This window comes from Haliotis asinina, chromosome 1 (assembly GCF_037392515.1).
Source record: "Haliotis asinina isolate JCU_RB_2024 chromosome 1, JCU_Hal_asi_v2, whole genome shotgun sequence".
In the NCBI taxonomy this organism is placed as follows: domain Eukaryota; kingdom Metazoa; phylum Mollusca; class Gastropoda; order Lepetellida; family Haliotidae; genus Haliotis; species Haliotis asinina.
Window position 1 is genome coordinate 56,116,759 of NC_090280.1, and position 12,785 is coordinate 56,129,543.

At 39.4% G+C, this 12,785-nt stretch overlaps 1 protein-coding gene across 1 annotated transcript in view; it reads right to left on the reverse strand.

Moving 5' to 3' along the window:
* LOC137294393 (protein strawberry notch homolog 1-like) overlaps positions 1 to 12,785 on the reverse strand; it is a 34,214-nt gene that overhangs the window by 19,852 nt on the left and 1,577 nt on the right. Inside the window, exons 2-12 of the mRNA XM_067825399.1 lie at positions 11,065 to 11,190; positions 8,622 to 8,762; positions 6,520 to 7,137; positions 5,973 to 6,096; positions 5,019 to 5,228; positions 3,889 to 3,973; positions 3,093 to 3,183; positions 2,128 to 2,289; positions 1,364 to 1,605; positions 769 to 922; positions 104 to 286 (exon numbers count right to left, since the gene is read on the reverse strand). Coding sequence (XP_067681500.1) covers positions 104 to 286; positions 769 to 922; positions 1,364 to 1,605; positions 2,128 to 2,289; positions 3,093 to 3,183; positions 3,889 to 3,973; positions 5,019 to 5,228; positions 5,973 to 6,096; positions 6,520 to 7,137; positions 8,622 to 8,762; positions 11,065 to 11,190 — 2,136 coding nt within the window. The remainder of the gene's footprint in view (positions 1 to 103; positions 287 to 768; positions 923 to 1,363; positions 1,606 to 2,127; positions 2,290 to 3,092; positions 3,184 to 3,888; positions 3,974 to 5,018; positions 5,229 to 5,972; positions 6,097 to 6,519; positions 7,138 to 8,621; positions 8,763 to 11,064; positions 11,191 to 12,785) is intronic.

Consider the following 12,785-nt stretch of genomic DNA (forward strand, 5'->3'; position numbering starts at 1 on the left):
TCGGCCAGTCATCTTTTCTCAGACTGACCACTTGACATTCATCTTGGCCCCTATCCTTACTCTGTTATACCTGTTCTGCAATATGCTCTTCAAAGTCACTCACCTTTCCCCCTTTGACAGCCTCTCGAGCCAGCTGCACACAGTGTGCACACTTTGCAGAGATGCACAGATACTTGAAGAAGCGCTGGTGGGCGGACCAGAACTGCCCCCACATGCTCTTCCTCATTCTCTGTTCTGCATCAATCAGGTCTGCAGCTTGCTGGAACTTCTCACGGGCATCTACCCACTGCAACAGAAGAATGAGGACTTTCTAATACACACACTAGCATCATAAAGTGAAAGTGACAACAATTAATCTATGTATTATGAGTTGGGGTAAATAGTGATATGACCATTATTAAAGTAGGGTCGGAGCCTGTCATGTTGGAGCAAAGACTACAGTAATGCAGGTCATTTAAATTATTAACGCAACTCTTTATGTGCACTCGTGCTAAATACCATGGACCTAAGACAATTAAGATCAAATTTTAGCTGATCCTGGGCTGCCTCATTGACCCAATCCTTAGTCACAAAGAAACCCCAGAAACCGTTCATAGACCTGATAACACATGTTCCAGGCTTACACAAAAGTATTTTTCTTCATGTAAATATAAACATACAGAAACATAAGAAAAGATTTCCCAAACTTGGTACATGTTAATTAGCTAAATCTTAGCTAAAAGTGTAGAAATTATGAAAAAAAAACATGTTTCTAGATTTATAGCTTACCAGTTTGACAGACTTGTTGTAAATTTCCACGAATTCGCCAGCAAGTGGAATCTCCTCAATCTTGAAGGAAACACCTTTGAAACTGAGCTGCCTAGCAATATACATTCCACGAAGCTTCATATCCATGGCAACCAGTTCCATGGCACCAACACCCCTGTAACATGAAAATGCTTGTTACATCAAGACAGTTATACTGTTCCAAATTCTACATTTCATTGCTGACTCCATGGCTTTTGCTTCTAAACAGGCAATCACTAATTTAAACCTGTGGGTGATATTCTTCCAGTTATGGAAGATGGTAATAAAATAAGAAGAAAAGACAATCATCAATAAACATTTTCAAATCTTTGGAACAATGTTTATTTATGACATAACAGTCAATGACGTGTACAATTGGTATTTTGGAAGTTGATGACTAAGGCAAAGTATGTCTTGTATCATGAGGTGCCATATCAGCATAGATTCCAAAACCAAGACAACAGTATATGAATCTGCAACAAACCTTTGCATCACAATATAACAACAAAGTTGTAATCCATAGAGTATCCTACCTTCCTAACAACAGTCAATGTTCAGTAAATTTTTAAGCACCTACCTTCGTTCAACTGCCTGGATGAAGTCTGGGAACTCTTTGAAAGGTGTGCCTGGACCCCACAAGCCTAACCGTGTCATGTAAGCCATGTTCTTTGGTTCTGAAGCTCCTGTGGCACTGGCGTAGATGACGCGAGCCATAGGCAATCGGTTCTGTAACTCCAGCACAGTCTGGCCTGTCTTTGTGGGCTTGCTAGACCCCACTGGGCACAGATTCTTTGCTCGATGACACTCATCAAATACAATCTCCGCTGTCAAGGAAAATACCACACACAGAAACAGACCTGTCAGATGTTGAAATCCATGACACGCATTTCTAGACGGCTAGAATCGATGGGGAAGGGGCAGATCAATATCTGTGTGTGTGTGAGGGGGGGGGGGTTCAGTCACACTGATAGGGAGATGGGGAGATTTAGAGGGGAAGTGAAGACATAGGGGTGGTAGGTCCATAAGGAGAAGGCAGCTCTATTGCTATGAGGCACAGGCACAGAAAGAGGGGACTGGGCACATCTCAAGGGGAACAGGCAATTCTGGACAGAAGGGGATATCTAGGGGTGGGGGAGTTAACAGTCTATTTAAGGGCAATGTGATGATATCAAGGTCAATATCTGGTTTAATTTACAGGCAATATTTTTAGACAATATTTGTGACGTATTTGATGAGAGTGGATCAATCTGGAATTATAGATTTAATGATTCCACAAAACATCAATGGGAGGCATCCGCCACAAACATAGGTCTCTACATGAAAGAACTCAGACAAGGATACAAGTCCATCAAAATCTTTCCCACACCACTTGAGGAGCTGCTTCAAGCGTGTTCGATACTTGCTACTGGACTGGCTCTCGCCAATCAGTGATGAGTATGTGGAGAATATCACACCTTTCTTCACACTTCCATTCTCCTTGGAAGTTATCTTGGCATATTTGAACTGAAATTAGATCAAACACCGATTTTTAAGTGCACTAATACTTAACATCACATAAGAAATATTCCAGCCATATCATGAGGATTTTAATGTGAACTATTTGTGGTGTTACCTGAACAACTATTGTCTTGAAAGAACAATACTAGCACTTTAAACAGGGGAAATTGAACCCATTGACCACAAGGCTCCTCCACTGCCCCTATGGTTATTTAAGGGACAGTTTTAAGTATTGTTAGAGCTTGCGTAAAATATACATTTATCACACAAAGAACCAGGCAAGACAGTTGTGAATAGTTTCAGCAGCATTCCAGCACTTGGTGACATATGACACAATCCTCGATTCAGGAAGTTATATATGGCTAGAATACTTTATACAGGATGAAAACCTATAGCAATGTAAGTCTTAGATTACAAAAAACCTAGACATGAGTACTGTGTACAAAACCACCTACAGAGCCAGCATCAACCCTTTGAACCAACAGTAATAGATGTCAAGGAAAGAGGTATCTCACAGAAGAAAGGATTTCAAGCAGAAAGTACCTATGTGAATCTTAAGTTTTCTGAACTAAAGAAACATTATTGCACTGATGTTCCAGTAAAACCAAGAAACACACTTTGTTTTGACCCATCATTACAAAATACTTTCAGAGTGTTATGGCATGGCCTAATGTCTGTCCTGGGTTCCTAGTCTGGCCAAGAATACACCAAGATGAAACTCACCTGCCTCCCCTGCTATCTTCCATTCTCCCTCCACCAAACTTGATGTCTGAGAGTGCCAGTTAATTATGTCACCATGCTTGACTTACCTTATTGAGCGAGTGGACATCAATTTTCCCAGCCCCAATATCCCTCAGATCTCTTTCAGCATCAACTTTCAGATCATTGGAAACACTCAACCTAAAAACACATTGGATCATTTAGGGATGATGTTGATGCATGAAATCTTTTAAGTTCTAAATCTTCACCGCTGCATGTCATGCTTTACTGTGTGACTGACTGACATTCTAGAAGGTAGTGTGTAAAATATTAAATAAACAACATTATGAATAAAAACCTCAAGCATTAAACCAGACACAATCCAGCCTAAAGTTGTATGTTTTGTTCTCTTGTGGTTTACGATATCAGAAAAAGAACAAGTCCATAATCAGTGTGGAATCATCTCAACAGGAAATTCTACTAGACACCAGCACTGGTAACTTGTATAACTTACCAACCCTTCCCAAAATTTGTCAGAACAACTTCAATTTCACATTTCAGCTCAGCAATATTTAAAAACCCCATTAAGTCCCTTTGCTCACATAACTACTGAAATACCCAACATAAGATCACCAACAAGGTTCTCATGATTACACATACATTCGTCTGACCATCAGTCACTTTTTCAAGTTTCTTTGCAGCAAACGGACTAACTTAGCTTCCAATAAATGTACCCTTGAAATATTTCCAATTCACACTATCAATTAATTTCTTTTTGAAATATTATTTCAGCAAAGAGATATGAAATTCAGCGAAACCTACAGTATTAAAAGGTACAAACATTATGCAGATGCTGCAGTGATGAAGCTGTATTTACTTATGGAGTTTGGAAGCATATTTCATTACCAAAGTGCTCTCTTCCTCCCCTGAAGGTAGTTCTCATAGATAATACCAGCAATCGTCCTGCCTTTACCAACACCAGCACCATCACCTGCAACAGTTGAGGCATGTCAACAACACTCACAATACTGAGGAATAAATTATTACTAATTTACAGACATGCAACCTTTCACTTACTAACTTGGTGGTTTCATCCATGAGGCTATAATGGATCACTGAGAAGTATGAGATAGCTTGTCAGATTGAACCATGTGTTCCTCAAAAGACATCCAGCAAACATGCTGGACAAGTTGCAGAGTATGTGCATTGCATGTGCTAGGCAAGTTAACAGCTGCCACTTGCATCCCATTTGAATAGTGAATAGTGAATTCCAAATATTGACTTTATATCTAAAGCCTATCTTCGGCCAGTTCATACACTGAATCGAAGCCTCCCCCTCGGTTTTGTTTGAAAAAATTAAGCCCGCCAAAGGGGGAAAATGGGGAGGGGTGATGTGAAGTTGGAGAGATGGTTTTGATCTTTCACATAAAGAGCAACAGTGGTGTTATGATCAATTGAAATAATCTAAGTTTGGTCACAGTGACCAAATGACCAAGCAATCCATCACATTTTCAAGCTCAAATAACTTTGGAACTGTTTTAATGTTTGAAACACACTTAACAATGGAACATAACATGGAAACTGTCTGGGCCTTAAAAAGTGTTTACTTTTTAGAAAACTCAGTTTAGCTACTCAAAGTCATGAATGAATATTTATTTAAGACTCCAGGAAGTTTTTGTTCATAAAGTACATTAATCGTCACTTAAAGTTGAAAGTTGCATCATTTTACATTGGATATAATATTTACAAATGCAATTTGCGCAGTTTCTAAATAAAACAAAAAACAACTGATAACCATGTTATACTTGCCTGCAATCAAAAAATCTGAGAAATTACATTCACTATTATTTTTGGAGGGATGACTGCTCATTGGTAACGAAACGATTAACAATTGTGAGATTTCAACCAATTCCAAACACTAATTTGAAACTGGGACAATGCAAACTTTAACGTTTTACATCAGTAATGATGACTCCTGGTTATTTATTTCAAACACAGCCAACATACTATGACTCCTCCAGTCTGCTCTAACCTACCAATAAGAAAACCAGCACGTTCACCACTAGGCAGGATTGTCTGATGTCTCTGACTGGAATAAACAATGGCCTCCAGCTGCAGAGCTGACAACTGACAATTGTCCATCACAGACTCAGGTATAGACAGCTTGTAGTGGATGTCGGGAGGCTCCACACTTGCCATGGAGCTTGTTTCCACCACAGCATCAGGATGCTTCTCTCCAAGCTTTACTGTAACATATATTGTGATGGTCATATCAACACTGAAGTAGACAATGGCCAGCCTACAGTCAAACAATATTTGCTCAAACACCACAATCAGATGCTGTCCAAACATCATGATTACCACGCCGTGTCTTACCTTGCTCTACAAAGCCAGTGGTCCCGAGGACCTGTTATTACCAACTTCATCATGGGCCCTTGCAGAAAACATGAGGGTCTTCTCAAGTAATTAGGTAATGTAGTGCACTATATGATGTACTCATTTCGTTTCCAACTGGGGCTTCATATATGTTGCAAAGTATATAGTGCAATTAATATTACTTATTACTGAGTGTCCAACTGGACACAATACATCCATTCTATAGGTGTGGATACTGGAAGCACATTTCTGCATTATGTAAAACCCTATTATTGGCACATACTAACAGTAATACAGTAATTCTAGTCAGGTTTTCTTTTTTTCATTTTGATGGGGATTGGAGGGGGGTGGGGCAGAGATTTACAGAAGTTAGCAACTGGTCACTAACACCCTGGTACGTGAATCATGTCAGCAAACATTCATGCTGCGGTCATGCAATCGACAAAGTTCAAAGTATGACCGACAGATACATTTAGTCACCCCTACACCTACTGAAGAGTAGTGCCCCAGGTATTATAAGATTGAAACGCGCTCCCCTAAAATGCCAGTATGTTTCATGGGAAGACTAAAAAGAAAAAACTGTGGTGCATAAAACAGTTTCATCTCCTACTCACATTTTTCCGGCATGTACTCAAAGTAGGTCTCTGCATGTCCCAACTCTTCTACTTCCTCTTCAACTTCCTCCTCCTCAAGGGCTGTTGGAGTGCGCATGATTGTCTGACTGTGTTGTCGATGGACCTGAAACACACCCCAGAATTAACACTGCGCAAGTGATTTGTCCTCATCCCTCTTTGTAAAGCTCATTAAGAGAAATTGTTGAAATATCATAGAATGTTACAATGTGAATTTAAGCAGTCAAGCCTTTTCAAGCTTGTGTCAAGTTGTCACATTTCTGGAAAGCAATAATATTTGTTACAACTACATTCATCATAAATATTTAAGGGCAAATAAATTAAAACATCACATCATTTCCATTCACTTATCAGCATTGAGAGTCATTAGACTGCACACATCCAAATATCAGAAGGTTATTACATAAGATAACTCCTACTTATAAACCAACAAAGAAATAAATAGTGAAACACAAGGTGTCATGAACATTTTCTATCCCTATATCCACAACAGTGTCCTGTACTTCATGAAACAGAGTTTTCCACCCACCTGTATTCCAGCCATTGTTTTCAGCCGGACATCTTCTTGAGACCACAGCCTTGAGAGATCCTTATTGGAAAGACTAGTTTTGATGGCATTAATGTTATTACCATTAACAAGTGACGTAGCAACATTGCTTGGAACCGTAGAAGTAACTGAGCGATTTCCTTGCAAACTGTTCAACAGAGACGTCTGAGCGGAAGTCATGGTTGAGCCAGGTAACAGCTTCCCTCCCGACATCCCCACTTTGCTGACCACCTGTATCGGTGAACTAGTCCGCATGACCTGTCCATTCACAGTTGAAATAGAGTTCATATTCTTATTACTACTTGCTACAATAATCTTTGGACTGTTTGCATTGGTAGCTTGTGGAGTGAGGGTGATAGTTTGTCTGCTCCCCACATTGCCTCCGGACCCCATGCGGGTGATTGTGATGACCCGGGGCTGGTTGGGGGACACCCCTTGCACCAGGGAGCGTGTAATGCTGCTGGGGAGCGAGGATAGTGGGGAGGAGGAAGAGTTTAACAATGAACTTGGAACACGGATGATCTTTGGTGCATGTACTGTAGGACTTTGCCCAGGGACTGTATTGGCTCGTAACAGAGACTGTGGAACACCTGTCAATACCTGCAACAACAAAAGAAACCTGTCAAACTGATTGATCAGAATCTGATTGTTATTACCGTGGATAACCCAAGCTGCCTGGTAAGCGCTAAAAGGTTATGGCTGTATGACTTTATCCAACCAGGTACCCATTTTCTGATGGGTAAACAGAGGCAATTTTGAACTAACTTGAGCTGAGGCCACATGTATAATGCCCTTCGTTATGGGACAGGCCTGAATTCCCAGGAATTCTCATGAGTCAAGCTGCCAAACATGGTCAACCATCCACGGACCGTCTGATCTTCCACTGATTCGTGACCTGAGCTCTGTGCACAGGACCACACACCATAACTAGATCACAGGACCAGCAAGTGGACAATAATTAGTGGCCCTGTCTGTAGTTCACTGGACCAAAATAATATTAGTAGATTTACCTAACTATCAATACAAACTTCTCTGGCTACCAGGACCATTGCAAATATCATTTAGAGGTCCTGGTGAATTATTACTATTCCTAAGCACAGACAACAGGATCAGGGTATATTTCACACATGCCTGACTTATCAAAATGAATAAAAAACATATTTCCCCATAAACATGAATAAATACGATTAGAGCAAAACTCCCTGCACTTAATTTGTACCACTAAGTTATCGAACTTCTTGTCTATCTGCATGTGGACACAAGCAACACACACTAAAACAGTCTGAAAAAATGGCAGCAGTCAGGATGCTAATCACCATTTTTTCCAAACCACTCAAACCTTACTACCATGATCAGTTTAACATCATTTTTTCATCACAATCGGACCCATGATGAACCTATTTGCTGCCAACATGCTTGGCTTTTTTACCTACCATGCACTGAAGGGTCATTGATCTCACTGGCTATAAATTGAATATACCTGTTATATGAGTCGAAAAATCTGGAATTTAAAGCTTTCAAAGACAGTAGATCCTAAAATGTGAGCATAATTTTAGTGAATATGTTTAAGTTTGTAGTGAAATCTATTGGCTTGAAAAGTATGCATAGTATTAAAGGGGTTGCTTCAAAGAGAACTGAACAAACCAACTTCGCATGTTGACCTTGTTATACCCCTTTCCTGTTATAGAGTACCAAAACCCTGTCAAAATCTATTTAGATGACAGATTTTATTTCCAAGTCTCTGTGCCGGGGGCACAAAAAAACTATGCTCCAGAGTGATCCTTAGTTTCTGAATAAAATTTTGCATAACTGTAAAATATGTAGACACACCATTTAAAATTACAATAATGAAATGGAAACATCAGATCAGGATAATGACCCCACCCAGTGTTGAGAAGGAAAACTGAAATGATATAACTGGGGATTTGTTTAGTCCTATCATAAAGTTATAATCTCAATCCTGCAGGATATGTTTCTACATACTGACAACAGCAACAGTGTCACAAGAGAGGACACCATCTATGATGATCCTACACAGGCCTTGTACACATGAAACAGGACCCATGTCTAGACTTGTGACTTACTGGGCTTGGTGTGTTCCTGGGTTTGATATGTGGAGATGCTGCAGACAGCTGGCCCAAGGCCTGGTTGAACAGATCAGCTTGATTCACGTCACCATGTTTGCTGTTCGGTGTTCCATTTACCAAAGGTGAATCAGGAAATCCCTGCAAAGAATGAAATTCACTAGAACAGCCCTTTCAGCAATGAATTTTACACTGATACAAATCATCCGCATGATCAACAAATCTGCAAAATCTCATATTTTAATTAATTACTAACATAACTTTGAACAGAATCAACTCTCAACCGTATCAAATCTTCAAACCTAATGTGAATGCTCAACATGTGTAATTAATTACCAAATCATAAGAAAAAACATGTTGAAGCACTGTAGCTTGTCTGGATATGTTGTCAACAACATACAATGTCAGCAAGTGAGTTCAGTTTTACACTGATTTTAACAATATTCCAGCAATATCACACCAGGGAACACTACAAATGGGCTTCACACAATGTACCCATGTGGGAAATAGAACCCAGGTCTGTGGTGTGCTGAGTGAACACTTTAACCACTAGGCTACCCCACTACCCACCATAAAATATCAACAAAAATAGCCATTCCAGAAAGGTTGCTGCAGGTTCGACCCTAAATCTAATTAATTACATCAAAACAACCAATCATAAAGACAAACACGATAGTCATATACAAAATCTGATCTGAACTTCTTGATAAATCGTGGAAACAGTAGGGTTGGGTACCACAAAAATTTCAGTACCATGGTATGCCAAGGTTTTTGTTCAAGCACCACAGTATTTACCACTGTATACTGGTATAGCATGCTGCAGAAAGTACAAACTTATGACCATCTATTTTTCTGTTCAATCTCCTTCTGAGACCCAAACTCTAACATATATCGGCTTTTGCCTTTTTATTTGGTATAAGTTCGTAGTGAGTGTTCACCATGTTGTAACCTAGCAAGGTGTAGCAATGTGCTTTGTTAAACCATTCACATATTAAAAATCACGATGATTGGGGCTTTTGACCAATCATGCACAGCTAGCGCATTGCCAGTATGTTTAGTTCAAGTATTTATTTCATTCAACCTACATTGGTTAACAGCATTTCAAAGAAAGCTAGTTAGATCACAAATTTGGCTAACATATATCTTTGTAACGAGAAAGTCTTTAACAAAAAAAAAAAAAGCAGTTTTCTGCATGCTTCCACGGTATATACCAGCTCATGGAAAAAAACATGTTTTACTGGTCAACTGGTAAAATCAACCATCTATAGGAAGTAGGAAATTCTGGCTTACATGATTTTTGTAGGAATCACATATGAAAACTAAGCTGGACACCAGTCAGGAAGACCACTTTCCTGGACTTTTGATCCGGTGGGCCAAACTGATTGATTGAATTTTGGTTTATACTGCTTTTAGCGATATTCCAGCAACATAACTGTGGGAACACCAGAAATAGGCTTAATATACTGTAGCCATGTGGTGAATCAAACTGTGGTCACTGGCATGGCAGGTGATGCTTTAACCACCTGGTTTCCTCATTTAAAATGGAATCAGTTCTGTAACATGTTTACCACATACTGTTGAACTGTAACCTTGAATACACCACACGGTGAATTCAAAATCAAACTTCACTGACATTTGACATCAACAAAGTCTGATCAACAATCTGTACAAGTGAAAAACATACTGATACCAATTCAGGTGTACCACTGAGACATGAAAACAAGCTACAAAGGTATAACAACAAGCTGCGAGGTATGAAAGTATCATGCAACCCATTAAGCCATGTCACAGATCAAGTCCTATCCCTTTTAGAAAGCACCTGGATATTTCAACTAGTTCTGTTCTATATATTTCATATTATGGGAATATGTGTTACATTCAGTATGACTTCCTGGTTACAAGCTGAAATGAAAGCAGTTCCATTATATATTTTGCTCAGTCATGGGAGATTTGCACTAACTTAGTTAAAATATGCATTCCAGTAAATTATGCTATATTATAAGCTTCTAAACTACTGAAAAGTGAAGCTAATGGTTCGTCACGTAATGGACATAAATGGACGAGAAATCAGATCAAGGTTTACTCCCTATTGGTTCTTCCTTGATATAAATACCATACTAAGATTACACAAAAAACATGAATTCAAAATCAAATTTCATTGACAAAAATATTATCAACAAATTCTGATCAACAATCTGTAAAAGTAAAAAACATACTGATACCAATGCAGCAGGAATATTCTTGCCTCACAGAACACCATTCTGCATGCAGATGGAATGACTTAGGGCAAACTGTCCAGGACATTGAGTGACCTTGACACACCGCAAGGCCCTTCCAAAGTTTTATCAAGTAACCATTTTAAAAACACATTGACGCCTGGTATCAAGATTGTTTTGTACCTGCTACAAATCATAAAAGCAACCAGCTGTGTATGTGAACTCACTGTATTTTGCAAACTGCCATAGTCACTTGTAGATGGCACTGAGGAATCACAGCTCAGATCTGCCAAATCATTTCCAGTAATACCAGACTCATCCAATGCAGCCGACAACAGGTCAAAAGAGTCATTCTGAAAAGAAACATGTCTTGGAATATAATAAGAGAAAATCCTCATATACCAAACAATTCTATCATGACATTCGGCTTCAAGAGTCTGCCTTTGTACGAAACAACCTTAGCACTAAGGCTATGTTACGATCACCTTAGTACTGAAGTTGTTTTGTGCAACATCTCATTACCAAACAATTCTATGACGTTCAGCTTCAAAATTTCAAAGGTCAAATTGCCTTTGTCAGGGATTGGGAAAGAGAATGTTGACAATGGGCCATTTTCAGAATTATTAGCCATTTCCTGAAGTTAGAATGGGCCACTGCCCTTCTATCAATAGTAAACTTAAAATTTTAATGGGCCATTTTTCAATCTAATGTGCAAAATGGTCCATGGCCCCTGCCTTTCTCAATCCCTGCTTTGTACAAGCCAACTTTAGCACTAAGACTACGGCTATGTTACGATCACCTTAGTACTGAGGTTGTTTTGTGCAATAGCACCCAGGTCCTGTTTACTTAATCTTCCAGTATTTCTATCATAACCATGAAAATAATCATGTCTGGACAAGGATCACAAGCAAATCATGTCATCAAGTCACAAGGACACTTAACTGTGAAATCCATCAAGCCTGACACACTTGAACAGGTATCTACCCATGTGACCAGCACAGCATGTTAATGTTGATCCAGATTGGGGAAAAGAAAGGACACCCGAAATGAGCTTCACACATTGTACCCATGTGAGGCATCAAACCCAGATCTCGAGCAGGACAATCAAATGCTTTAACCATTTGGGTACCCCACTGTCCCTTAGTTTAATGTCACACTCTGCAATATTCCAGCTTAAGGATTGTAATTTGTGAAAAGAAAATACTGGACCATGCTCTCCTATTTTTGATATGAGCATCCATCCCATATGACCAGCACAGAATGCTTGGGACCTATTTTAATCCAGCATCCCCATGATTGAGGTGTATTGTGGTCTGGTTTAAATGTACCCTATTTACACTGCAACATGCATTATGTGTGTGCTGCTGCTTGTCCTTGTCCAGACTTTTGCTGGTTATATACTGCTAACCCATGGAGAATAAATAGTGCTGATTACAGGCACCACAAGGTTTCATGTACAGCCAAACATGTGGGGCCTATGTAAAGAGTTCTAGTTATCTGTGGAATACATATCACAGTGCATGCTGGAATATTTAGGGGAAATAGCTCTGTACCAGAAAGTAACCTTAGGTAGTTTGGCGAAAAAGCTATACATACATTAATATCATTACACTCAGTGCCATACTGACCAAAAGTATTTAATATCATTTTGATTTCATTTCCCTATACTACATAAATGTTGAATTATGAGTCATTACTGTAGTATATTGACATAGTAGTAGCGAATCAAGCATGGTATCGCCGCAGAGGGAGTTGTCTTGTCATGCTGGGAGTTACCTCCCCTTGTGTACTCTTGCGGTTTTGGAGATTAAACAATCAGCCAAACACATGGTTAGAAGATGCCATTGTTTTGTCATGCCTCATTGTGTTCTTCAAAGTTGAGAAAATAACAATTGCCGTGCCTTTCTCACTGTAAATTTCAAACTAAGACCAAAGCATTGCAGTGGTC